This window comes from Patagioenas fasciata, chromosome 11 (assembly GCF_037038585.1).
Source record: "Patagioenas fasciata isolate bPatFas1 chromosome 11, bPatFas1.hap1, whole genome shotgun sequence".
Classification (NCBI taxonomy): Eukaryota; Metazoa; Chordata; class Aves; order Columbiformes; family Columbidae; genus Patagioenas; species Patagioenas fasciata.
The window spans coordinates 27,623,589-27,650,702 of NC_092530.1; the positions used below are offsets into that span (position 1 = coordinate 27,623,589).

Genomic DNA, 27,114 nt, shown 5'->3' on the forward strand with positions numbered 1-27,114 from the left:
ACTGGACACGACAGGGGCTCCGGAACAGCTTCTGTACCGCAGGGCCGATGGGCAGGCGCGGCTCCAAGGGCTGCCTGCTGCTTCCCGGGAACGCGGCTGTTCCCGAGCAGCCCAGCACCAGGCTGTGCCAGCACCCTTGGACAAACACCTCGAGAAACCGCTCACCATTTCTTGTGTGGTACAACAGCCCCGGGGACGGGATTTAATCCCCAGCTTGGCTTGTACCCCAGAATTTGCCAGCAGCAAAGCCGATTTCATTTCAGAATCACAGCGAGAGCCATAGATTAATATTTCTCATGGAAGATACCAGTGTTAGTGTTGTTGCTATGGTTATTTCACAGAAGCTCAAGATATAATGTGCATATTGAAAGACCCATAGCACTATCTCTTCAGAAATGGTGTGTTTTGTGTGCATGGTGCATCGCAACGCAGCCGAGGGACGGCCGGGGGAGCCGGGCTGTGTCGGGGCTGAGCCCAGGGAGCCGGGCTGTGTCGGGGCTGTGCCCGGGGAGCTGGGCTGTGTCGGGGCTGTGTCGGGGCTGAGCCCAGGGAGCGGGGCTGTGCCGGGGCTGTGCCCAGGGAGCCAGGCTGTGCCGGGGCTGTGCCCGGGGAGCTGGGCTGTGCCGGGGCTGTGGGTCCACACCAGCGATGCCGCTCAGCACTGGGTCACACAGAGCTTTGGAAGCCAGGATGCGATTCTCCACTTTCCTTTGTTCCTTCGTGCATTGCTTGCTCTGCAGGTGTTACCCGAATGCCCTGGGGAGTTCTGTCGCCCCCCAGGCTCTCCATGGCCCCAAGGCTGCCAGCGCTCGTGATTCCACCCTCCGGTCGCTGGGAGAAGCCCACTCACAGTACGTTACAACTGCATCTCGTGTGCACCCTCAGCCTGCGCTGAACACCTGTGCCACAGCAGCCAAGGATGAAGGATGCTGGGTTTGCAACCTTTGGAAAAAGGATTTGAGTGGAAAAGGGCTGCTGCATTTCTGCAGTGCAAACGGAAAACTCCATACCACAGCCAGCCTTCCCGCAGAGAATAAACAGTATTTTAACGGAATTAATAATATTTTAATGGAATACATGGTAGTTTGAGGACCTTGCACTCTAAGTTGATGAGGAGTGAAGAACAGTAAAAAGGCAAATAACAGCTTCTCTGTAATAAGTAAATGAGGTGATGCTCATTAATTAGAGATGCTTTAACACTTTGAAAAGCTCAGAACGATGTGTTTTGAGTGCAAAGGGACGCTGCTGTCCCCAGAGGGGGCAGTGCCTGTGCCCAGGCTGCCTTTGCTTCCCGTGTCCGGGGAAGCGGTCATTTCCAAGGGAAGCGCCGTGGGGTTCCCGTCTCCATTGATTCCGCTGCGCTCAGGATCCTCTGCTCTGCTCTCCTCTCCTTTGCAGGTGTTGTGATGAATCCCCAGGGAGCAGGGACGTGGCCAAGCGGGGTCACCTACCCCCCTTCTCTCCAGTTCCTTTTCACTGTGCAAATGGGGAAAAAACAGTCAATGCTTAGATTCCCTTCTGTGTCTGTCCGACTCTCCCCAGGAAGGTGGTGGGAGCACATCATGGTCCCCACCAGCCACCTAGGTCCCCCCGTTTCGTCCCAAGGCAGCAGCTCAGTCCCAGGGCAGAGCAGGAGCATCCCCGACCCCAAAACTGCTGAAAACCGTCACCTGGGGCTCACCAACTGCACAAGCCCAGCGTCCTCAGCCGCTCCTCACAGGACATTCCTTCCAGCCCTTCACCAGCTTCTTTGCTCTCTTAGGGACACATTCCGGGACTTCCACCTCCCTCTGAGATCACGGGGCCCAGGACGGCACAGGGCTCCAGGGGAGGCTGCACCAGCGCTGCACACCCCTTAGCCAAAGCACTCTGTTTGGGGTTTTTTGGCTGGGAGTAGTGTGTCCCTAGGAATTTCAGGCCTGAGGACCAGTGTGGCCAGCCCAGCTGCAGCCCCGCTGGCACCACCGAGCACGTGCCCGTCACCAGCACCGAGGTCCGAAGGATTGACCAGGACCTGTTGGAGCTCAGAACACACAGCGCTTTATTCTCGCAAAGGACTTGTAACTATTGAACCCACCGTCTGGACGGACAGGTGAGTAATAATCATTTTCCCCTTTTGTCTCTGTGCTGCTCAAGCTCACCAGGGTCGCTGGGAGGAGAAGTCTGGCCCCTGTGGTCTTGGTGTGGCTCTCAAGAGGGCGGTGTGATGGGGAAAGGGACATCGTGGCCAGGCCAGGTCCTGCTCCCCCGTGCCCAGCCACTGTGGCACTTCTGGGTTCTTTCTGCGTTTGTGGGCTCTTCTCCCTGTCCTTCTTCCCTCTCTCAGGTACCACACCTTTCCTTTGCTCTGTATCCTTTTCCCTGCCTCCCCAGTGCCGCTGCATTACATTCCTTTTCCCAGGACTGGAAACAAAACCTTCTCAGAGTCAATTCTGTTGTTCAAATGAAACTCTTTTACAGCAAATAGTAATTTGGAGGATGATTTCATTCTCCCGTTAGTGAATGCTACAGCTCTGACGAAAATTTTTGCAGCCTTTTGTTTAGTGCCAGTGTAGGTTTATTTCCTGAACAAATACATTTATAACAGACACAAAAAGAAATGCTCAATGGACTGGATTTATCCACCCAAGTGCCACCTGAGGCTGCTGTGCCGATGCCCGGTGAGCGCCCCCTCCTCTGGAGCGGCGTGGGGACACAAGCTGGGACAGATGGAGCGAGGGGGAAATGGCTATGGGCTGACTCCCACTGCCGGGGAGGCTTTGCTGTAACTTATCTGGTGGAAGCCTGTGTGGCTGGAGCCACCCTGGATGTCCAGGCAGGTCGGAGCGGGTCCTGTGGCTCTGCAGAGCCCCGCGCTGCGCATTACAAGCTCCGGGACCGGCCCATGACTGAGGACAGCACGAGCCATGATGGAAACCTGGGTCCCCGTCCCTCTGCTCGTGGGAAGCCCTGACAGCAGATCCCCAGGTCAGCCCCGTCCCCTGCGCGTGCCCCCACTCTTGAGCAGCCGTGGGCTCACAGGGAGGGCTGGGGGCTCCACTGCCCCCACCCAGCGTGGGGGATGCTGCTGTGGGACACGGCAGCAGCGAGACCCCAGAGCCGCGGCAGCGAGACCCCAGAGCCGCGGCAGCGAGACCCCAGAGCCGCGGCAGCGAGACCCCAGAGCCACAGCAGCGAGACCCCAGAGCCGCAGCAGCGAGACCCCAGAACCGCGGTGGAGATTCCTCAGGAGGAGCAGGGGACGCCCTTTGCTGTCCAGTGAATGCAGCGAACTCACCTGCGTCCCCCGGCTCACAGGTCGGTGTTGGCCGTGCGGGTGGTCCCGGGGGGACACAGGCGCTCGGGGACGGGGCCCTGCCGCCCCCCGGGCTGCCGCAGCCAGGCCTGCCGGCACGACGGCACCGCGGGTGGCAGCACCTTGTCCTCCGCCCGGGGCACCTTCTGGCACATGCAGAGCAGGGACCTGAGCTCCGCCCTGAAGCTCTCGTTCAGCCAGCAGTAGATGAAGGGGTTGTAGCAGGTGCTGCTCATGGCGAACCAGTGCAGGGCAAAATAGAGGGAGTTCTTGGTCTTGATGCCGAGGCTGGAGATGAGCACCACGTAGCAGTTGAGAGGGAACCAGCAGACGGCAAAGACCACCACCACCAGCATCAGCATCTTGATGCTCTTCTTCTTGTTCCTGTGGTGGGTGATGTACTGCTGCGTGGTGACATCTCCGATGGCGTTGCGGAGCCACAGCTTCTTGGCCAGGCGCGTGTAGGTGACAGTGATGATCAGCAGAGGCAGGAGGTAGAGGAGGAGAAAGGTTGACAGGTCCAGATACTTCCAGACCAGCTCTGTGGGCTCAGGAAAATCGGGGAGGCACAAGCTCCGGACAGTGGCTTCCCTTGAAAACAAACAAATACATAGCGTGTGTGGCCGCTGCTGCGCAAACGGGCGCTGCTAACTTGGCAAAGCACAGCGGGGCTTCTGCACCCCGAGTGGGCACCTGAGCCCTGCGCAGGAGCAGAAACCACTGCGGGAGCTGGGACGTCAGAGCCGCTGGATGGAGTGGGAAGGGGCTGCTGGGGCCATGGGGAGGCAGCTCCCCTTCCTTCCCACCCACCATCCCGCTCCCAGCAGGGCTCCAGGAGACCGTGTTTTAAACTCTTATCGCTACATCTTAAAACAGGTGCGATGATTAGAAAACCTAGTCACTTAACTCAAGTTTAACTTAAGCCTGGCAGTTTAACTTCTGATGGTTAGCTAGCAAAAGAACCAAGTTTAACTCCATGTGACCATTTATTTTAGCCGCATTTTGTGACCTGTCACGCTCAACCCAGCGGATCCAGGCTCACGCTTTCTGGCTGCCAGCACCTCTGCAGAGCCCCGCGTGTCCCCTGCGCACGCCCAGCGGGTGACTGCATGCGATGGAACAGCAGGAGAAAGGAGCACTCGCTTGTTGGTTTCTGGTGGATGTTTTATCCTTTTCCATCCTTTTTTTCCTCTCCTCCTGTTATTCCATTTTGCCCTTTCTCCTCAACCTTTGTCCTCATCTCATTTGTATTCAGCAAAGATTTTAGTCTCCACCAAGCTGCGTTATTTGTTGCAGTATTGATTCACATCTTTAATATCCTGGTTTTGACCTCCGGAGCTGCCTTTTGTGCCACAAATAGAAGAAGGGCTGCGCGCAGGGCAGTGCGGCTGCCGGAGGGGCGACACGGGGCACGGGAGCAGTGCGTGTGACCGCGGCCACGGAGACCCCGGAGACGCCGCTCCAGAGGGGACCTGAGGCGGATGGGAAACCATCCTTTCCGAACCACAGTCCCGACCTCTTCCCCGCCAGGATCCGCCTGGCCGGCGGCACAGCAAGGTCAGCCCCTGCCTGCCCGGTGGGACCTGCCCAAGGAACTGGAGACTGGCAGGGAAGCAAGCACGGTGACACCGCAGTGCAGCCCCAGGGTGACACCACAGCGGGACCAGACCCGCCACAGCCAAGGGGCAAAGCCACGGGGGAAGAGCGCGAGCGCCGGGGCAGTGGCACGTTCGCCCTGGCACGATCGGCCTGGAGCTCCGGATGGCGTCAGCGCTGTGGCCGGGGAGGGCGATGCTTCAGTGCGGATGGAGCCTAAAAACACACCTGAAGAGAGCGGGCAGCAGTGTGATCCCACAGGTAACCAAAACCAGTCACTGCCCTCGCTGCCCCTTCCCTCCCACCTCGGAATATGGGCGCAGAGCACAGTCATTTCAGGGAAGAGGCTGGTTGAGAGCAAAACCAGTCACGATGCTGTATTTTGGTAAATTCTGGTCCAGCGGTGGACGTGGCCGCTGCAGCCAGAGCTTTGGTGCTGGCGGAGCCCCTGTCCTCCCGTCCCCAGCGCCACAACAGCTCCCTCAGCAGCCCCTGACGTGCAGCAGCTATTACCAGCTCTATTACAGCTGCGATTTTTATTCAATGGAAAGCAGGGATGAAAATAGCGTGTCCTGGAAGTCCTTATATCGCTGGGCCGCCTCATGCCGATGCCGGGCTCGGTTTCCTCTGGCCGTGCCAAGGGATGAGCAGAGACAGGTGCCACGAAACAGATAGCAGCGTTTGTTCATTCATGAGCAATTTGTGCAGTAATACCCGAGCACAGCTGCGCGCAACGCAAGTACAGGAGTAACCCAGCACTTTGTTTACACGGCCTGAGCAGTTGCAGATATCGCACCCCACACGGAGCAGTCCCAGTCACATCAGCCCCAGGCACGCCTGAGGAAGAGCTGCAAAGCCCCGCGTTCCTCTCCCGTCTCATGTGCCCTCTCAGACACAAACAGCGATACAGAACCCGTGCAGGCATTCAAACGCTCCCTGCCACGCTGACGGGAGGGAAGTGGCTGTGCCGGGGGAAGAAATATTTGTCCTTTATGCAGGACCTCAATATCTATGATAGAGATCTTTCTCCTTTTCCCCATTCCTGCCTCCTAACCCAGCTCCTGGGGCCGCTGCGCTCAGGTTGAAAGCACTGTTCACTGTCAGATTACCCCTTTGGGCTCCGGTCTGGCATTCCTGTGAAATGTGGCACCAGCAGCGTGGCGCACCATGAGAAAACACCCCCTGCGCTGCATTATGGACTGGTTTCTAGCCAGGAGGAGTCGTAGCAATGCCACGGGCTGGTGGGGACAAGAGGGCCAGAACAGGCTGGGTACCATGGAGGAAAAGAGGATTGCAAGGGCAAACTATCCTGGCTCTCTGTTTTGCCCATAGCAATGAATGCCATCACTGACCAGCTGGAATGGGGGGAAGATGATACACTTCTGTTTCTCTCTTATTCTTTTTCCCTCTAGATCAGAAACTTCACTTTCTTCTGATACTCCGGAGTCCTCACGTGGCTGTGAAACCCCACTTCATCTCCTTCTGTCAGCTTCTGCTGCTGCGTCCAGCCGAGCCGGGCTCCGTCCCGCTGGGGCAGCAGCAGAGCACGCGGACACGGCCTCGCTCCCCTGCCCCAGCACCGCTCCTCTCCGCCCTTCGCTGCAGGGGAGACGTGCGGGTTTCTCTCTTGCTTTTCTTGTTTATGTTGGGCATAAGCTCAAGCTTCAAGGAAGGCTGGTCCTGTTTCATAAACCCAGACGGGTGGAATGGGAGGTGTGAATCAGCCTATGAACTCCTGCAGCCCCGGGGTTCGTGCCCCTGCCGCCCCACAACGGCGGTCCTCTCCTCCCTGTTCTTGCTGCATAGCCTTGCTAAACTCATGGTTACACCACGAGTTTTGTGTTCCTTTTCAAAGTGCAGCCCCGTCTCTCTCTTTCCTCTCTGCCTGCACAAGCTGGCTGGACCTGCCCTGCCCGGCTGAGCTCTGAGTGGGCATGAGGGGGAGAGAAAGGAAGGAAAAGGGGAAAGGAGCCTTTTGGGACAAAGCATCTGCTGTGGGCAGTGAGGTTTCACCCCCACACAAATCCCTGCATTCCACGCTGTCCTTGGCAGCCCCCGCGCTGCAGAGGGTACCGGAGCAGTTCCGGAGGGAAATGCCTCACCTGTAGTGATACTGGAACAGCTTCTGGTAGATGGCGTGGGGCAGGGAGAAGCAGGCTGCCAGCAGCCACATCGCAGCGATGCTCAGCGCTCCCTTCGTCAGCGACATCCTCTGCTTCAGCGGGTTCAGCAGGACCTGCAATGCAGACGGCACCGTAACGCCGGCCCCGCCGGCAGCAGAGGCCCCGGCCCACGGCGCACAGCAGGGGAGCTGCTGACACGAGCTAACGCTGCTCAGAAAACGACGGCAGCGATCAGGAAAACGGCCTTTTAGTGTGACCTGGAAAATGGGAAACCTTGACTGCTCAGCCTGCTCAGCAGCGCTTTCAAGTAAACTGTTGTTCTGTGAGGACCATTTTCCTTAAACTGTGGGTTCCATTAGGTAAGAAAAAAAGACATCTACACATCTCTTCTCTTATGGGTATGTTTGTCTGTTCTGTATCAGTTACATAAAGATATGTCTCCTGTTCTAGCTAAACCTACGAAGCTGAGACCTCTTCTCTTTTGACGCATTAACTCGCCTTTTATGATTTTGTCTTTGGTAGATGAAAAGGTAAAGAGCTTATAAAATCTGGGAGTCTGGAAGATAGTGTTTGGCCTCCCAGTATTTTCAGCCGAGGTTTCCTACTCTGCCGCTCCCCTCTACGCAGCTGCAGCACCAGTTCCGTAGTTCTACCACAGGACTTTAGAGTCAGAGTTTCTCTTTCCTCCCTGGGACGCTGAGCTGAGAGCTGCTGCCGCTCCAGCCGCCCTGCGGCGTGATGCCGCAGCAAGTGCCCAGGCTGGTATTCGTTGTGTTTTGGGTGGTGAACCCGAAAGCTCGGCAGAGCTCCCTGTGCAGCTGGAGGAGCCCGCGGCGCCCGCGGTGGCTCCGCTGTCGTTCCAGCAAAGCCTCTCGGATCAGCTCGCCTGGCCATGCCTGGGGGCCATGCCAGACCTGCATTCTAAAAACTATGTGAAAAATGCATCCTCACTGTTTTCCCCTGAAAGTTTGGCAGTGTCCTGTGAAACCTGGGATGCTGCACTTGGTTATTCCCCCCCTCCAAGTCCATCAAGCCTTTGACTCTGGCACACAAGGGTTGTCTTTCAGTTTAGCTCCAGAGCCCTCTCACTGGGTGCGGGTTAATGCCCAAATGCAGCCAGCCTGGCGTGGCCAGGCCTGAGCGGGGGCTGGGAAGAGCCCTGCGAGGGAGCGCGGGTGGCGCTGTACCTGGTGCCTGTCCAGGGCGATGGCCGCCAGCGTCAGCGTGGAGACGTGGAGCGAGCAGTACTGCACGAAGCGGCTGACGTGGCACATCGCCTTGCCAAAGACCCACGTGCTGTTCACAAACCGAACCTGAAACCCAAAGAAAGAAGAGCTACATTTGATTTGGAAACACCTTCACAGAAGCGCTTACAAGGTCAAAACCCACAGATTAAATGAGTGGTGCTGCTGCAGCCCTCCTGGCTTGTTCATATAAACACCATTTGTGAACAGCAGCAATAACTTTTTGATTATACTAACAACTATCTTCAGAAAAAGTGGACCGAGAGCTTTCAGGGAAGACTTTACCCAACTTGCACCTCTGAAAAGCTTGACTACTTTCTTCCAGCCACCTAAGTATGACTGGTATTTGAGCTGTTTTGACCCACTGAGTCTTAAGTGTGACTCTCTAGTGCTCTCCAGCATGTATGTTAAAAGTACAAGTTAATCCAGGCACTTATTCTGCATTCCCCAGGAAGCTCTTGCTGTGGTTTGGTGATGTGCTTGGAGAGACTGTGGAGTCTTTGAGGAGTTACAGAGTCGAAGGGAGCAAAGGGAGCCCACAGGTTGCTGAGCGGCTTCCTTGTCTGGCAGAGCTGTCTGCCAGACTCGGGGGTGCTGGGTTCGCGCCTCGCTCCGGGGAGAGCACGCACAGGAGGCTGTGACCACCGGGCAGAGCTTCCCGGGGACGCTCCCCTCCCGCGGAAGGGACAGCACAGCGGGCGCTTACCAGGGTGAAAGGCGTGTTGAGCAGCGTGATCATGATGTCAGACACGGCCAGGTTGACGATGAAGAGGCTGGTGGCCGAGTGCATCCTCTTGTTCTTCAGCACCACGTGGCACACCAGCGTGTTCCCAAAGAGAGACACGACGATGATCACCGAGTACGCCACGATCAGGAGAGCTTTCACTGCTGGTTTCTGGGATTCTGGCTCATATTTAGCCAGCTCAGCAAACTTCTCCCACTCAACGATGCAGCTGTCTGTCCAGTTGAAGCTGGTCCTGTTGGTTGCTTGGTAGACTGACATGAGCTTGGCCAAGGAAGAGGAATGGTCCAGCTCCTCCAGAAGCCCCACGGCCTGCGAGCTGTGTGACTGGAGCAGCAAGCGGGGCATGGCGGGGTCACCAGCCCTCACTCGGCCCGGGGCTGCCGGGACCACGGCTCCGGTGGGCACAGCGAGCGACCCCGCAGCTCCCGCTGCCCGGCTCCCCAGGAGGCTGGTGCAGATGCAGCTGCCATTGCAAACACCTTAACTGGCGAAGCTGGAGGACGCGATGGGCTCTCCAGGCCAGAGGCGGCACGGGGAGCAGTTCCAGCCGCACGGTGCAAAGGGGCTGGTTTGGCACCACACGCACTCAGCCCCTTCATAGACCATGAGGAGCCGCAGCTCCGCAGGCAGGCTGGAGAGGAGAACTAGTTATTACTTGTAGCAAAGGCAGGAAAGCCTCAGGTGGCGTTTGAAGTTGGTTTAATCCCACGTCAGCATTTTCTCCTTTGTTCTCACCTGAGGCCATTTTCCCTCCAAGTTTCAGAAGGCTGCGCTGCTGGGGTTTTCATCCTCTGCTTCAAAATATCCAGTTCTTTTCTGCTGAAAGGTAAAGGCAGAGCCACTTGGGGATCAGGTCTCAGAGCACAGGTAGCTTCCGTCTGCGTCTCAGCCAGCAGTTATCCTGCAGCGATCCAGAACCCAGAAATCACATCAGAAGCCGGCTGACTTCAGTCTCTCTCGTATTTTCTTCTCCAAACAACAACTGAATTCTGCTTCCCGTGGTTCAGTCCCAGTGAGGAAACAGCCTTTCCTGCAAAAAGCGAGACTCAGCGGTAGAGGCACGAACTCAAGAGCCACTGACACCGTGTACGAACAAACCCCCACACAGCGCTGGAGGCACAAGAACCATTCCCCAGAGACAAAAGCATCAGCTTCCTCACCTTAACCCATGTCCATTTGTAGGTATTTCTGGTGACTCAATATTGCGTTGATCTACTGATGTTAGGTGGAACCTACTAACTACGCACACTGGTATTTACAGGTCTGCTCTGTCAGTTCTCGGAGAGGGTGGCTGGTTTCTTTGGTACGTGCCATTGCCAGCAAGCCCCACGCTGTGTGCACAGATCGATGGACCTCACGCTGTGTGAGGGATCAATAATCAGCTTTCAGAGCTCTGAACGGCTCCCTGACACCTCCCACCCCGCAGACCCCAAACCAACACGCTGCCCACTCACAGTGCAGCCTCGGCTGCAAACGCCCTGCAGCAAGAGTCAGAGACCGACTGTTTCCCGATGGAAACGGGGTGCAGTGACTGCGCGTGTTTGTGCCCATACATTCCCACAGCACGATCCCCTTTGGCTTGGCTGCTTACTCTGGGGAGTGTGGGAGGACCTACGAGAAGGTGCCTCTCCAAAGAGACTCCAGAACCGCGTCCCTCGGGGCTGCCGGGAGGAAGGGCAGACTCCAGAACCGCGTCCCTCGGGGCTGCCGGGAGGAAGGGCAGACTCCAGAACCGCGTCCCTTGGGGCTGCCGGGAGGAAGGGCAGACTCCAGAACCGTGTCCCTTGGGGCTGCCGGGAGGAAGGGCAGACTCCAGAACCGCGTCCCTTGGGGCTGCCGGGAGGAAGGGCAGACTCCAGAACCGCGTCCCTTGGGGCTGCCGGGAGGAAGGGCAGACGGCCCCGAGGCCCAGGCAGCCCAGTGAGTCCATCCCCCGCGTGGGTAAGGCGCAGAGGACTCCGCGCCTCCTGTTGTCTCAGGTTCACCCTGAGGATGCCGCTCGCTACGGCGCACAGCAGCTCGCGGCGGGCAGCGGGAGGGAGCCGCACCGAGCTGCAGGGGCGGTGCAGCGTGTGTGTAACAAGGAAATGTGATTTTAGACAGCTCCAGCTGAACCGCTTTGATCTTTGAACAAGCACAGCTGGAATATTCACACTACACTGAAATGCCACCACGGCCTGAGAGAGGATGCTGTAGCGTGACAGATGAAACCACCTATTGTCTTCCCTGCATCAGTTTACATTAGGTTCTCATGTGGAAACTTTGCTGCCATGAGATAAGGCTGAGTTTCAGGAAACTGCTGTAAAGCTCAGGTCAAATCAGATTTGCAGTCCCTGTGCTTCAGGCCGGTGTAGGGCAAGAAGAAACCTTGTACAGATTGTTCGATTTTAAAAAGCCAAAGAGGTTTTCTCAAGTGCCAATGTGGCCGAGAAGCCCATTTCTCAAGGACTACCTGCCGGACTCGCACCCTGGAGTAGCTCACAGTGATAAGGGAACAACGATGAATGGGGACGTCCCTTCTCCCTCACTACACACAGCCATTTCTCTTGTGGTTGTGTCCAGGTCCCTGTACAATCAAATCAAAAAGCTGATCCATCTGAAAATTAAATGAACAGTGTTTGCAGCTGGGTCGGTCTCCTGATGTGACCCACGGCACGGCTGAACCTTGTTCTGCCCAGGGGAGGCACTAGGAACAAATGCCCAAGGAGAAAGGAAGAGCTCGAGATGATGCAGCTATAACCTGATTGTCTAGCACGGAATTTCTCCTCAGATCTCTCTGTTTCCAGCCAAACCTGGCTTTCAGTAACTGCCGAAGCTCCCAGCACTGGCTGCTGCCTCGGACAAGAGCACAGGTGCAGCAGAGAGAAGGCTCCTGTTCTCTGAGGAAGCACGGGTTTAAATGCAGGTTGTCCCCATGAGTTGAAATACTCTGGTTCCATGCAGTAAGAGAGTTTAGCTTCCAGTTTTTACAGCCTGACTGAAAGTGAGGGACCAGAGAGGAAGTGCCACCTCAGGACAGCTTCTCCCAGCCCCTCCTGGTTCAAACGGGCCGGCTGAACAGCCCCAGCTGCCTCCGCAGTGACTGCTCGCCATGCAGAAACATCAGCCTCCCGCTCTAACAAATTTAAAGACACCTTTGCAGCCCCGGTCTGCCCGGCCGGTTGAGCGCTGCGCAGAGACCCGCGTTCCGCTCACGGCACCAGGTGAGTCCCGCCCGGGGGCACACGCGCTGCACGCTCCGCTTACCCGCGCCTTCCAGCAAAGCCCCAGGAGAACGCGGCCCCGCGGCGCTCGGCCCCGGCACTCGCCCCCCGACACTGACCCCTCGGCACTCGCCCCCCGACACTGACCCCTCGGCACTCGCCCCCGACACTGACCCCTCGGCACTCGCCCCCCGACACTGACCCCTCGGCACTCGCCCCCCGACACTGACCCCTCGGCACTCGCCCCCCGACACTGACCCCTCGGCACTCGCCCCCGGCACTCGCCCCCCGACACTTACCCGTCGGCACTCGCCCCCCGACACTTACCCCTCGGCCCCCGCCCCCGGCAGCAGCGCATCCCCCGCTCCGCGGGGCGGCGGCTCCGGCTCCGGTACCGAGCCCCGCACGTGCCGCCGGGCGGATGCGGACCCGCCAATCCGCGGGCGGGGCGGGGCGGGGCGGGGCCGTGGGGGCGGCCACTGCTCCATTCACAAAAAAGCCCCGGGCACGCCCGCCGTCCCCCCGCGTGTTCCCCCCCGGGAGGTGGCGAGGGCGCCTGCGGCGCTGCCGGGCGGGGACGCGGCCCCGCTCGGGACCCCGCTCTCTGCTGCCCCCCGCTCTCTGCTGCCCCCCGCTCTATGCTGCCCCCCGCTCTATGCTGCCCCCCGGCCCGCGCCGCCGTTCCGCCCGTGCCGGCGGTTCCCCCGCCCCCCAGCCCTCTGCCGCGGGGCACGGCCGCTCCGGGCGGGCTCTGCCGGGCGCTCGCGTCCACCGGAGCGCCAGGGAACGCGATTTGGCTCCGGGCCGGTACACATTTGATGGGAAAGCAACGGCATGGGTTAGTGATTGTTTTTGGTTTATTGCTGTGCCACAGCTTTGCATAATACTTTGTGGGTGCTACAAGAGGTCCAGACAAAGACACAAGTTCCCAGCAGGGATACCTTTGTAGGAATCGTAACTCCTCTGTTCCTCTGTGGCATTTTAGCAAAGAGCTGCTTACAAATTTCATGTTATTCTTTCATTTTAGAAGTATAAGAAGCAGCAGATAGAGTGCTTGATGCATGTAGTGAAAATTGTCACTGTTCCTTTTGAAGACCAGCTGTTTGTAAGTTGTTCTGGAAAAGGAACAGGATGCTTTTCTCCCAAGAGGTTTGGCTGGTCTGAAAAGCCATTAACAGGAATAGAATAATATCAGCTGGCACAATGTCTCTTCTTTTTTCCCCTCCATGCGGGTTGCCAGAACACACACGAGCTGATGCCGAGGGTGACGGTCTGATCCCCTCCCCAGCTGGTGTGGAAAGTTGGCGCCCTGTCAGGGAATCCACGGACCCACCGTAGTCCCCCACGGTGCCCGTGCCACTTCTCTGGCGGGGAGTGTTGAAAAGCTCGCTGTGAAGCCCAGTGAGCTCAATGGGATTCTGGTGCTGGTTCCCCTGGGCCGTGCACGAGCCCTCGGGCAGGGCTGCGGCGCCTGCGGCACCCGGCGAGGACGCAGGAAGTGCTGAGGAGCCGAGCCCGGCGGCGCTGCCGCGCTGCGGGTGCCAGCCCAGGCCCTTCCCACCTCTTCATCCCGCTTTGGGGGGCAGGAGGGTGAGCGAGTGGCTGCGTGGTCCCAGTTGCCGGCTGGAGCGAAACCACCAGCACTAGTACAGAGCGCCCGTGCCTGCAGAGGCACCGGCCAGTAGCTAATGGGAAGAAACAAACCTTGCAAAAACCCCCAAGCCTGAATTTCTGAAATGAGGCTCTCCATGGATTTTCAGCACTGGTAGACTGTTCTGAGTAAGTGTTTTTCCCTCGTCTGGATTCCTCTTGACAGATGCTGACACAGAAATGTGAGAAGAAAAAAAAACCAAAACACCACAAAAGACAATTTATATTTCAGACAGACTTTAGAAGACATTTTTATGCTGGAGATTGTTATCTTTCTCATTTTGCACGCTGTGTCACTCACACCTCTCCTGAAAACAAAGGAGGATGGTTCTGCACTCTGCCCAACTCCAGCCTCCCTGGGATCTCCTGATCCCTCCTGTGGCTCCGTTCCCACTGTCCCTTTCCTGCCTGGTACCCCAGGAGGTGGCACCCGAGGTGCAGGTGGCTCATGGCCCACGTCAGTCTTGCCAGGACCGCCTGTCCTGGCCCCCGCTCTCCAGCCACGTTTGAGGCCTCTGCCAAGGCAGGAAATGGTCAGGAGAACTTAACATTTTCACTGTTTTCCCAGTTCGGGTGTGTTTGCCATATGGAGCATCCCAGTTTGCACCACATCGGCCAGAGGCTTTGAGAAACCAGTGAAGATCTTCCTGGTAAACAGGAGAAAAAGAGAGCGCAGACAGAGATAGGAATTCCTCCTGTGGGAGGAAAGACATATATACATATGATGTGTGTGTTTCCAGAGAATCGGTTCTTTGCTCAAAATGTTGTATTTATTGCTTCCCAGGGTCCCAAAGCTGCTCCAGTTCAAGGCTGTGGGACAACTGCAGTTGCTTTCAGCAGCAGCAGAATGAAGCCTTGTATTTGCCACGCTGTTTTCTTGTCTGAGGGCTGTAGAAAGGACATGCTGTGCATTCATTATCATCACAACAAGACGCATCTGCTTTTTTTTCCCCCAAAGTCGCTCTCATCATGAGTGTGAGATTCCCATGCATCTGAAGTCATTTCTTTTTCCTCTCACATTTTTCATGCCTGGCACAAATTATTACCAGGTTTGTAACTGCGAGTACATTCGAAGACTAAAGGTATGAGTTCAGTTTAATCAAACCTCCAGCAAAATCCCAGGCACGTAATCTTTCCCCAGGTGCAAATTATTTAATTACAGGTGTGTGCTCGAACCTCTTGAAACGCTGCAGCCCTCACTGGTCGGAGAATTGCTGCGGCAGGCTTGGGTGCCGCTGCAGATGAACCGAACGCCTCTGTTTGCAACCCGGAATCCGAGCAGAGACTGAAATCATTGCCAGCCGCGTTTCCAAAGGCGTGGATCAGAGCACTTGACTGAAATCACGCCATTTTAGCGGAATTCCTAGCAGCGAAACGTGCCGTGCTTTTGTTTCACCATTGCTGGTGGCTGAACTGGCGCTGCCGCTGCCCCGCAGCAGCCGCTCCCGTCCCGCACACACGCTGTGGACCTGTTGCTCCGGTGCTTTCCCTGCCATTAAAGTGTCTAAATGCCGCCTGCCTGACATTTTACCTCTCAGGAAACGCTTTAGGAGCAGGTATGGCTGTGTTGAGGCACAACAGTACTTTGAGTTTTCTGCCTGTTTTTCTTGGGCAAAATTCACGTTACCTGCCGGTCTCTGAGGAGACTCCACAGGCTGGAGATATTAAAGACATTCAGTATCTTTCTTTCTTGTGTCTTACTGTTGAATGTCAGGAGGTCTTGTTGTCTCCTGGAGGGCTGGGTGCCCTCTAGACAGATGAATTAGTAACGCTGCAGATACAGGGGCAGCGGGGGCATCGCAATTCAGGAGCTGCAAGAGCTCCTTTTGCTCTCGAATATCAGTGTCTCCTATCGCCACCAGATGTTAAGGCACACAAGGCAGAGCTGAGTCCCTGCAGTGCTTATTGCTGAGCCTGTTCAGCGTGCACGGGGGCAGCGCGGGGTCCCTCAGCCCTTCTCGCTGCCCAGGCTCACATCTACAAAGCGCCCGGGTTCACGCAGGGCAGCGCGGCCGGGTGGCACTGATGACTGTGACCTGCGGGGCAAGAGCCCCTGCACCAGCCGCTTCCATCGCCTCAGCGTCCCCGCCGAGCTCGGCTCGCGGAGCGCGGACCAACCGGCCTCCCCCGGCCCCGCTGCTCGGCCGCGGCTTTCCTCACCCGGGATGAACCGGCCGCACAGCCAAACCACCGCATCTCACGTCTAAACCAGAAACTACAGCCGCATTTTACATTCTTCTGCCACGTTAAATCAAGATACAGGTCAGGTGGCGGGAGCTGGGAAGTGCAAACCGACCTTCCAGCGGCACCGAGGCAGCTTCCCCAGGGTCAGGGTATGATCTGGCATTAGCTGCCCATCTAAACAGGAACAGTGCTTTCAAACACGTTATTTCAGATTAGTCTGCCATTAGCATAGATTTTAAATAGCACTTATATTCATCATAAGCAAGTGATTGGAGGAGTAAGTTACAAAATGGGCTTCAAAAGCAGAAATAAGAGCAACAATGCGATAGCAATTGCATTTGATTTTCTGTGGACAGTTACAATTTAGACTTTATTATTCAAAATACAAATGGCAAGTACGTAATAGCTACTAATAATGGAACTTCAGAGTGGCTGGAAAGAAGGGCTTTAAAATGGGTTTGATAGTCCTTGAATTTTCAGCTGAAAGGCCTGGATGACAGAACAAAGAAAAGCGATATGACATTGTTAGTCTGTCCTCTCCCTGAGCGGATGGGTATTGTCTCATGGCTCCACCGGGGTCTGCATCTTCAGCCTTGATTTTTCGTTTTCTCATTTCCTGTTTTTCTCCTCGAGATGGCACAGAATGGCCCCGACAGGGTTCACCTGCCGGCCGTGCCGTCCCACCGCGCGGGAGGAACCAGCGGGTGACAGCGGCAGCGGGCCCGTCCCTCCCTGCGCCCCCAGCCGGGCCACCAGTGTCCCCCGGGACAGCCCCCGCAGGACACCGCCCCGCGTGCCCTGGAGAGCGCTGTGCCCGGCTCGGGGCTGCAGGCGCCCCAGCCTTAACACCCTGAGCGTGATTTCTCCTTCGGAGGTTCTGCTTTATTCTTCTTCGCGCTCTGTGTGAGGACAGCACAGGAACACAACCCACCGCATTTTCCTGAACAGAAAACGCGTTGCTAGTAAAATGACCTGACGACAGTGGAAAGGGTAAGTCATTTCGGGTGCGAGGTACATACGGCTTGTTACTGGGCTCACCTGTGCAGCTCCAGCTCCAGCTCCAGCGCACTCCGGGTGCAGCCGCCAGCGCACAGCTGCACAGCGCTTTTAGCCCCTGAAAACACAGGAACAGCGAACGGGGACACTGCCAAGCTCAGGCAAGACCATGCAAAACTGCACTTGAAGCACACTTCTCTGAGTTCACAGGGGCCTGTTACCTTCCATGAAAACTTCAAAACTCCTCCACTTCTCACAGCCCTAAAAGCAGACCTGTCTGCGAGCACGGTGCTGCTCCGCAGCCAGCAAGCCGAGGCTCAGCAGGCGAGACTTCGCAGCAGAATCGCTGTCACTGTGAACCTCTGAAGGCGTCTGAGACCTGGGGGCAGGAGCATCGCCAGGCACCGCGGGGACCTTTCACCGCACCTCGCCTGTCATGGGCGAAGGAGGCAAAGCCGGAGGTTCGGACGCAGCTGACAAGGTGAGGAAATCTTAGGTAGCACCTTAGCACTTGCTGTACATTTTCCTGGCTTTTACATAATGGCTCGTCACCTCTCTCCCCTTTAATGGCCTGATTAATTTTAAAGGCATGATAGGTTTGCTGGGATGACTCACATATCAAGAGAAGGAAGGAACAGAGGAAGATGAGACTCAGAAAGTACTGGTGAAATATACAGTTACTTCAAAACTCTGTTCCTTTGTGCAGCTCTGACCACAGGAAGAGAGGTGACAAAGCCAAAATCCGCACAAGCCAGCAAAGGACGGTCGTGCGGAGAAGCTGCAGTTCCTTCCGCACTCCGGCTGGGTCCCAGTCACCCCCAGACCCTTGGTTTGGGGACCTTACCGTGGTGTCAGGGCAGAAACCCCCGCGCTGCGGAGCCCTGGTGAGCGCTCACCGGGCGGCAGGGACAGGGCTCCCTGCGCTGTCCCCACCTCGGCCGGCTGAGCAGCAGCGACGTCCCCCGCAGCGCCCCCAGCTCTGCCGCCCGTGGCCGCGAGCCCCGCAGCGCGTGTCCCAGCAGAGCAGCCGAGCGGCGGGGGCGCGGGGGACGGGGTGGGAGCCTCGGCAGCGCTGAGGCCGCGGGTGACGGGGCCTGGCCGCTGCACCCCTCCGTGTTCGCAAACAGACGCAGGAGCAGAAGCCAGCAGGAAAGCAGGTGGGTTTCGACAGCCTCTCGCTCCGAAGCGTTTAATCTTTAGTTTTCAGCTAATTCAGTCGAAAGAGTTTATGAAATTATACTAATGAAATCTGAAGAGCGTACTCCAACTGGCGCGCCCCCAGGAGGAGTGAAGAGCTCAAATACAAAATTACTGATTATCATGCGTTTTAATTGATAAGTTAAACCTGCCTAACCACCGAGGGAACAGAAAAGAGTAAATGTGGCATTCTTTCTCAAAATGGGCTCCCGAGCCAATCCTGGTTATTTTAGACCCAACTTCCCTTCCAAGCAGCCTGAAGAATAGGATTAATACACATGTGGAGAAATGGGATTGACTGGAAGAGAAGTGCAGATGCCACTTTAGAGAAAAAAACCTCCTTGTTTGAAGGAGGCACCGCGGAGCAGGAGGACACGCTGCATGGGCCGCTCCGGGTCCCCAGGGACACAAGGTCCCTCGGCCTTTGGGGAACCAAAGCTGCTGCGGGACAGCGGGGACCAGGCAGCTCAGCCGCCCTGGGACCCATCGCCCGTGCGGGGGACACACGGACGCTGCGGGCCCAGAGGGGAGAGTTCCCCCGGGGAAACGCTGCGGCACCAGCGCCGTGACTGAGCTGATAAAGCACGAGGAGCATTTTCCAGCATTGTGCCAAGCCCCAGTTCGCTGGGACTTTCCCAAGGCTTGGCCTGCAGGTGCTGGAAACGCACAACAGTGTTGGGCGCGTAGGTGTGCAGCTCCGACCTCCGAGCAGCCCAACAGCCCGGCTGCCGTGCCTTTTCAGAACGCAGCCTCCAAATCTCAGCTCTCAGGAGCTAAATAAGAGCACTGATCTGTGACCTGGGATCAAGCAATACCAAAACATTTCCAGAGCCGCTTGGAGGCTTAGATTTCTGTAATAACTGTGAACAAGGTAGTAATTTTCCATTTCTTTCCTTACTTTAAGAATCCTAAACAATCCAGGCAAGAAATAAACACACAAACCACCCATCTAGCGTACGGCTGTAGAACACAGCCAGCATCCACTCGGAAGGCTTCAATTACTGAGCAAAACATATTACATGTGCAAGCTTTGGCTCTTTTATCCGCAATATTTTGTACAACTGACTCAAATGGAAACAGTCCCACGGTGCAGTTCCGACCCCTCAGTGCCCGTTCCAGTGCTGGCTTTCAGGAACGCTGATTTCCTGCTCCTGCTCGGCTTCCTAGCTCACAGGACTGACCTAAATCACAGTGCCGTGGGGTTCCCCCTTCCCAGATGTCAGAGCAAAAGTTATGAAACCCTGTCTTGCACTGGATGTGTTTGCTGAGGAGAGCAGGCAGCGATGGCCCGGCAGGTCTGCTCCTGCCACGCACAGCGTGTCCGGGAAAGCGCCTGGGGCAGGAGGAACCGGGCCTGGGGAGGGGGTGACAGGGCTGCCCACCCCACGCACACCCCGCGTGGGCACCGAACCCGCTCGTGAGACGCGCGGCTGCAAAGGGCCCGACGTCCGAGAGCAGGAGACCGAGTGCGCAGGGATCTGCCATGGGCAAAGCCACGGAGCGGACCGGACGGTGCTGCTGGGCTTTCCCAGGAGAAACACGGAGCAGCAGTTCAAAGCCTTCGGTGGGGTTAACATCATCCTCCTCGGCACCGAGACTGCTGGAAAACCTGCCCAAACTGTTCACCCGCCTCCCTGGCAACCCGCTGCTCATGTCAGCGATGCTTAAGTGCACTGGGTGATGGATTAATGTATGTATTTGGGGCTAATCCCATTCGGAACTCAGATCCTACCCGTTTTCCTCCAGCCTTTTCCCTGCCCTAGCTGCTGTCCGGGTCAGGGACCCTCGCTGCTCTGCAGGCAGCAGCAGCCGCGGGGATCAGCTGCCGATCTCTTTCAGACTGGGTTTTTGTGACCATAGAGCGCCCGGCATTTAATTGCACATTAGTGCTCTGTGTTTTCCATTTCACTGATTAGCTTGGCAAACACAAAAGCCAGAGGCAAATGAATGGCTGCAGAGGAGGAATCCAGGGACCTCTCTTTATTAGTTTGAGAATATGAGCACTTTAAACTGAAGAGAGAGGCATTTCCTTTGAGCACAGACAATTTATTGCCAAGTGCTGGGCCTGGGGAGAGATTTTTCCCTTTCTACCGAGCTCATTTGTGCTAATCAACAGGGTATAATCTCAGTGAAAAGTGACAGTGCAGGTCAGTGACCTGGTCGCTGGTGGGACTTGCTGGGATGGAAGGACGGCTGCTCGGACCAGCCAGGCTTGTGGACCTGAGCCCTGAAATCCTCCTGAGACGAGAACAGGCATCATCAGCTTTGGAGACCTTGTGTAAGAGCAGAGATACGTGGTGGGGCTGATGCCATCTGCTCATTTTTGCAGTCTAAGCCCATTCCAGTTCAGCTGACAACGTTTGTGCACCTGGGAAGCGGAGCCGGTACAGAAACGGCCGCGACAGTTGCACGGGGGCTCTGAACAGGGACAGGCTGATACTCCGCTTTGCTTGCAGTTTAAGTGATAATAATCTGACAGCTCCCCCCGTGCAAGAAGCTCATTGTCGGAAGAGATTTGCTGCAGCTGGGGGCGGTTTTGAGGCAGCTGTACCCCCACAGCTCCTGCTGGTGCCAGCCGGCGCGTTCTGCTCCGGTCAGGACTGCAACGAAGCGGAGGAGGCGACGGACAGAGCCGCCCGGTGCCACGGGATGCGCTTCCCTCAGGTACCCCTGCCCCGCGATGTGAATCAGGTACCCCTGCCCCGCGATGTGAATCAATCAGGTACCACTGCCCAGCAATGTGAATCAATCAGGTACCCCTGCCCCGCGATGTGAATCAATCAGGTACCCCTGCCCCGCGATGTGAATCAATCAGGTACCCCTGCCCAGCAATGTGAATCAATCAGGTACCCCTGCCCCGCGATGTGAATCAATCAGGTACCCCTGCCCAGCAATGTGAATCAATCAGGTACCCCTGCCCCGCGATGTGAATCAATCAGGTACCCCTGCCCAGCGATGTGAATCAATCAGGTACCCCTGCCCCGCGATGTGAATCAATCAGGTACCACTGCCCAGCAATGTGAATCAATCAGGTACCCCTGCCCAGCGATGTGAATCAGGTACCCCTGCCCCGCGATGTGAATCAATCAGGTACCCCTGCCCCGCGATGTGAATCAATCAGGTACCCCTGCCCAGTGATGTGAATCAGGTACCCCTGCCCCACGATGTGAATCAATCAGGTACCCCTGCCCCGCGATGTGAATCAATCAGGTACCCCTGCCCAGCAATGTGAATCAATCAGGTACCCCTGCCCAGTGATGTGAATCAGGTACCCCTGCCCCGCGATGTGAATCAATCACGTACCCCTGCCCCGCGATGTGAATCAATCAGGTACCCCTGCCCAGCAATGTGAATCAATCAGGTACCACTGCCCAGTGATGTGAATCAGGTACCACTGCCCAGTGATGTGAATCAATCAGGTACCACTGCCCAGCGATGTGAATCAATCAGGTACCACTGCCCAGCAATGTGAATCAATCAGGTACCCCTGCCCAGCGATGTGAATCAATCAGGTACCCCTGCCCAGCACTGTAAATCAGGTACCACTGCCCAGCGATGTGAATCAATCAGGTACCCCTGCCCAGCGATGTGAATCAATCAGGTACCCCTGCCCAGCGATGTGAATCAATCAGGTACCACTGCCCAGCGATGTGAATCAATCAGGTACCACTGCCCAGCGATGTGAATCAATCAGGTACCCCTGCCCAGCGATGTGAATCAATCAGGTACCCCTGCCCAGCGATGTGAATCAATCAGGTACCCCTGCCCAGCACTGTAAATCAGGTACCACTGCCCAGCGATGTGAATCAATCAGGTACCCCTGCCCAGCGATGTGAATCAATCAGGTACCACTGCCCAGCGATGTGAATCAATCAGGTACCACTGCCCAGCGATGTGAATCAATCAGGTGCCCCTGCCCAGCAACGTAAATCAGGTACCCCTGCCCAGCGATGTGAATCAATCAGGTACCACTGCCCAGCGATGTGAATCAGGTACCACTGCCCAGCACTGTAAATCAATCAGGTACCCCTGCCCAGCAACATAAATCAGGTACCCCTGCCCAGCACTGTAAATCAATCAGGTATCCCTGCCCAGCAATGTAAATCAGGTACCACTGCCCAGCGATGTGAATCAGGTACCACTGCCCAGCAATGTGAATCAATCAGGTACCCCTGCCCAGCAATGTGAATCAATCAGGTACCACTGCCCAGCGATGTGAATCAGGTACCACTGAGCTCTGGCAGCTTTATTTGAGCTCCTCTGGTGCTGAAGCTTAATAAAGATGAGGATGAACTTCTTCATTCTACCCCGTATTGTGCAGCATGAACCTACTCACAGATTTTCAGAGTGTGAAGGGATGAGCAGACACCCAGGAAATGCTGGATTATCTGTACCAATTCTCATTTTCTATGCCCCTCTGGCAAATCGCCCTGCAGTTTCCTGCTGTTCTGGTGCTAAAATAGAAGGGAAATTGTTTCCTTATGAATCAGCAAAACCAGGATCTTTTGCTCATTTCATCTGGCTGAGTAATTTGTTCTTGGGAGGGAGAAAATTGTGCCCATAATCCCATGAAACATCCGCAGTCGAACACCCACAGACCGAAGGGAAGGCGACGCTGGACTTGAGAGCCAAAGACTGAGACAGATTTCTAATTATTCCTTCCACCGCCCAGCCCCTGACCAGACCCCGCGGGCGGTGCCGAGGTGCCCAGGCAGTGTCCCCCCGTGTCACTGTGTCACACGCGGCTGTTCCCTGCGCTCCTGCACTGGGGCTGCGGGCACTGATGGACAAAGCCAGGCAGCGAGCGGAGTTATCGCAGAGACACCGGCGCTGCTCCGCTCTGCGTTTGGAAAGTGAAGGGTTTCTGTGGAGGCACAGAGAGCAGGATGTGACACGACAACTCCTCTGCCTCTGACCTTAGAAAAAGACTTGTTTTTATTAACAGAGGATAATGCAGACAAATCTTTCTTTTCTGCTGGCAGCTGTCCGTACCGGTTTGCGTGCACAGGCTTTCTGCACAGGCTCTCTGCCGGCTCCCTGGGAGGCAGGAAGGCAAGGTGATGGGAAACCCCCGCAGGGCCCGCGGCTCTGGCCCTGGGCACAAGGGCCCAAAGCTCTCAGCCCTGCCGGCAGGAGACACCCCCTCCATGGGCAGGGGCGTCACTGGGTGCTCCCGCACGCCTGCTGCAGCAGCTTGCTCGAAAGGGCCCTGGGGACAGCATGTGGAGAGGATCCCAGGGATCTCTGCTCATTTTCCCTTTCTGCCTCTGCAGAGCTTGCGATGAGCACCCCTAACTCAGATCAGCCACACATCAGAGCTCCTGTCCCCTCGGGATTCCCTCCCAGGCTCCTGGCGGGTTCTGCTCTCAGCATCCCCAGGCTTCACCCGCTGCCGGTGCTCCCGCGGTGCCACTGGACCGGTGGCCGGTCCCCTGTGACATGGGGACAGCTCCAGCGCTGCCTGTGCTGCTCCGTGTGGGGGGTGTCGGGGTGCCAGGGGCACTGGTGGCTCATACAGGGGTGTCGGGGGCACCGGTGGCTCCCGAGCAGCCCCTGAGCAGCACTGGGGTGGTCGGTACCTGCCCCAGCCTGTCCAGGGTGCAGAAGCAGCTCAGCGTTTTAAAACCCTGGCGATGGAGCTTCCCGCAGCGCCCTCCATCCCTGCAGAGCCGCTCCTGCGGCCAAACAGGCGCCTTCCCCTCGAAATTCTGTCTCTTGCAGTCGCATCATTTCACAAAGAATTGTGGGTTTCAAAAGTGGGCTTATAGCAGTCCTCTTTCTGAGAAAATGTGAGTTGGCACAAGTGTCAAGGGCTTTTAAAATGCTTACCAAGAAGCAGCTGTAATTTGTTACTGTTTATGAGCCCATTAAGCAGGGGATGCACATTCTTTACAAGCTGATCAGGAGCACCACCACCTAACGCTGGAGCTCAACAGCGTGGGGCGATCCCTCCCCTGGGGAAGGCCACAGGGGACACAGACCCGTCTGAAGGGCAGTGCTGCTGTCCCCAGCCCCTGGGACACCCCCAGTCCCCCATGCGAAGCCAGCCACGCTGAGCTGTCCCGTTACCCTCACCTGGATCCCTGGGATCCCATCCACATGAGCTCAGTCCCTGTGGTTCTCATCTGAAAGGTCAGGATCTGACTCACGGCTCCAGTATGGCGATATTTTTGGCTCTGTTTAAATCATTTTCTCCTGTATGTCTCACGCACCGCCTGCCAGAACTTCTTGTCCTCCCAATTATGGTGAAAATAGATTATTAGTAACAGACTAATTCAAGAACTACTTTGGAATTATTGACTAACGCAGAATCCAGTCCAGCAGTATGAATTCCTCATTTATCTGCCCCACTCCAGTGCTGGTATGGGGATAAAGGGAGATCACTTTTGTCTGCTGCTATGAGCCCTTATCTAACATCCCGACCTTCAATGTTAACTTGCCAATGCAAAAGTGAACACTACAACCAGCCAGCCTCACCAGGATCCTTGTCACTGACTTGGGGTCTCCTCTCCATTTCCACTGAAACAATTAACGCTTTCCCACGCTCCGCAGAAGACCAGCGCCCTGCTCCCAGCGCCCGCGCTCTCGCTGCACCAGCCGCAGCCGTTCCATCCGCATCACACTGACTCCCGAATCTTTTGATGTTCATTCATGTTCCTCAGTCCAGACCCACCATGCCCAGCTATTTCACTCCTGGGATCCCAACAATTTCAAAACTGCATTTCCTCTACAGCAATTTCATTCCACATTAACATCATGTCTTTCATGTCTCATGTTATTTGGCAAATGTTAATTCATACGCAGCCCTCCTGGGAAGCAGAGGAATCATTATCATTAACCTCATTTTATGGTAAGGAGTGATTTGTTGAGGGTAGAGAGGGTGAACTGGTATCAACGTGTAAGAGCTCAAAGGTCCCATCTCTCCCCTCCGCATCCCGAGGGCCAGGCAGCCTTTTCTGGGCAGCCAGCTCGGAGACCCCCACCACACTGTGCTGACACCTCCTGTTTCCCCCCACAGCGCCTTTTCGGACCCGCCGGGGTTGCCTGGCCAGGGAACAACAAGGTACCTCGGGCTCCCGGGGGCTTCCTCAGCTGGGTTTGCTTTTGCCGAGCGACGCGTCCGACACCCGGGAGCGGCGGGCGCGTTCCAGCCGTCACCGGCCCGGGCGCCAGCGCAGGTGCCGACAGCAGCCGGCACGGCACGAACCAGCGCTGGGCACCCTTCTGCAGCACCGCGTGTCCCGCATCGCCGCAGCCACAGCTCAGCCCGGGGGGTCGGGAAAGCTGTCCCTGACGTTCTGACAGCTCGGGCAGCGCAGTCACTGTGAAAACGCGTTGTGCAGACGGTGGATGCTGTTGCCTCATCGCAGGATGCTGCCCTCCCCCAATCCGGCCGAAGACAACGCACAGGGAGTGCGGCGGCCCGGGGGGGACACTTTCCTGTGGCTAATGCCTCATGGATTTTACTGAGACTTGAGAGAGGGGAAAATTGTGTCGCTGTACGACCAAGACACTTAATTTTCGTTTTTTGTTTCTCTCTCATTGTGAAGGGGATTTTATTTCTCTACTGCATTTTTCCCACTCTTTTGGGTACGTGTTTAGTTTTCTAACAAATGTGTCCACTAAGGAGTTTTCTTGTATCCTGAGGTGTGACTTCAGCACCAAAAAACCCCTCTGCCACAGAAATAACGCTCATCAATCGACCGACCGCTGGAGGCTGAGCGCGGTTAACGGGACTCTGCCCCAGCTCGGGGCTCGTGCGTTGCGGCCGTGACGAGGGCAAGGGGAAGTGTTTCAGACATTAAACGTTTTTTCCACTCGAAGAGCTGAAGGTTAGAATAACATTATTAATAGCAGAACCATGTTGCAGAAGGCTCCCATTCCCAGGCTATCAAGAAACCCAAATACATAATTCATAGTAGTTTTGGTATCATTTTCAGATGCTTTCGGTTTTGTTAAGCAATTTGCAGAAATCTGAGACTTGAGGAAAGATTATTTCCTGTTGGTTCTTTGACTTCTGTAATCCGGTCCGTTTGCATTCGAACGACGGCGCCCCCCTGGCCCCGCGGCCCCGGGGACACGGCCGGTGGCACAGCGGGACACGCGGCAAACAAGGCTCCTGTGTGTGGTGCCTCTTCCCAAAGCGTGTGCCCCCCCGGAAACACAGGGGAACCCGGGGCTACACGGAACAACCGGAGAGGCACCGTCAACAGCCAGAGCTGGCTGAGGTCCCTCCTGCCGCCAGGGTTGCCTCAAGACGGATGGTGACACGTGTAGGGGTGGCAGCCAGTCACACTGCTGGCCCTTTGAGCCTTCATCTGAAATGCAATACTTCAGAAATACGATGGTTTAAACAATTTTAGTGAGTGAGTCAGTCCCAGATTATCAGCCTACAGCAGGAGGGCAGTGACTCTCCCTCATAAATTAGCAACCAACAAGCTCTTCCCTTTGATGAATGTTATTTTAAACTCATCTCACTTATTAGCTCCAAGTACACTGCCCATTAATCACTGCAAAGGAACATCGCACCCTCCTCCCCCTCGCGGCTTCACTCCTGGGGCGACTGGTTCAGCATCAGCCCAGAGGGAGAAGGAAACTGAAGAGATGAAGCCCCTCCAGAGACCTGGGGACGTAGGTGCCATAGTGCAAAGGTCACCTCAAGGGGTGGGAATGATGGGGAGTAGCTTGCAAGGCTTCCAAACCTAAAGATATTAGAAAAGAACTAAACCTACGCCTGCCAGCAAAGTTTTGCCTGGCCTGGGAGAAGGGAGAGGGAAAGGTCCTGTGCCAAAACACGAGATCAGAGCCTGGGCAGGGCGGGCTCTGGTTGCCTCATCTGACAGCAACGTACTGACCGCCACACACCCTCTGAGGTTCTGCA

General features: G+C 56.3%; 2 protein-coding genes across 6 annotated transcripts; one reads left to right on the forward strand and one right to left on the reverse strand.

The window, feature by feature from the left end:
• Positions 1 to 1,043: 1,043 nt before the first annotated feature.
• On the reverse strand, positions 1,044 to 25,807 carry LOC136106567 (G-protein coupled receptor 83-like). Of its 5 annotated transcripts, XM_071813624.1 has the most exons (7): positions 10,595 to 12,270; positions 10,164 to 10,362; positions 8,965 to 10,033; positions 8,202 to 8,327; positions 6,994 to 7,127; positions 3,278 to 3,886; positions 1,044 to 1,476 (listed from the first exon to the last, which is right to left on the reverse strand). In XM_071813624.1, the coding sequence occupies exons 3-6, from the start codon at positions 9,346 to 9,348 to the stop codon at positions 3,292 to 3,294; spliced, it is 1,239 nt and encodes a 412-aa protein (XP_071669725.1). In that variant the 5' UTR covers positions 9,349 to 10,033; positions 10,164 to 10,362; positions 10,595 to 12,270; the 3' UTR covers positions 1,044 to 1,476; positions 3,278 to 3,291. The 5 variants fall into 5 exon arrangements, with proteins under 5 accessions (XP_071669725.1, XP_065703017.1, XP_065703016.1 ...); XM_065846945.2 differs by lacking the exons at positions 10,164 to 10,362; positions 10,595 to 12,270 and adding an exon at positions 25,301 to 25,807; XM_065846944.2 differs by lacking the exons at positions 10,164 to 10,362; positions 10,595 to 12,270 and adding an exon at positions 12,534 to 12,643.
• Positions 2,164 to 7,789, forward strand: LOC139828871 (uncharacterized). The gene is made up of 2 exons (XM_071813627.1): positions 2,164 to 5,152; positions 6,304 to 7,789. Exons 1-2 carry the CDS (start codon positions 4,777 to 4,779, stop codon positions 6,810 to 6,812), a joined length of 885 nt encoding a protein of 294 aa, XP_071669728.1. The 5' UTR covers positions 2,164 to 4,776; the 3' UTR covers positions 6,813 to 7,789.
• Positions 25,808 to 27,114: the final 1,307 nt, after the last annotated feature.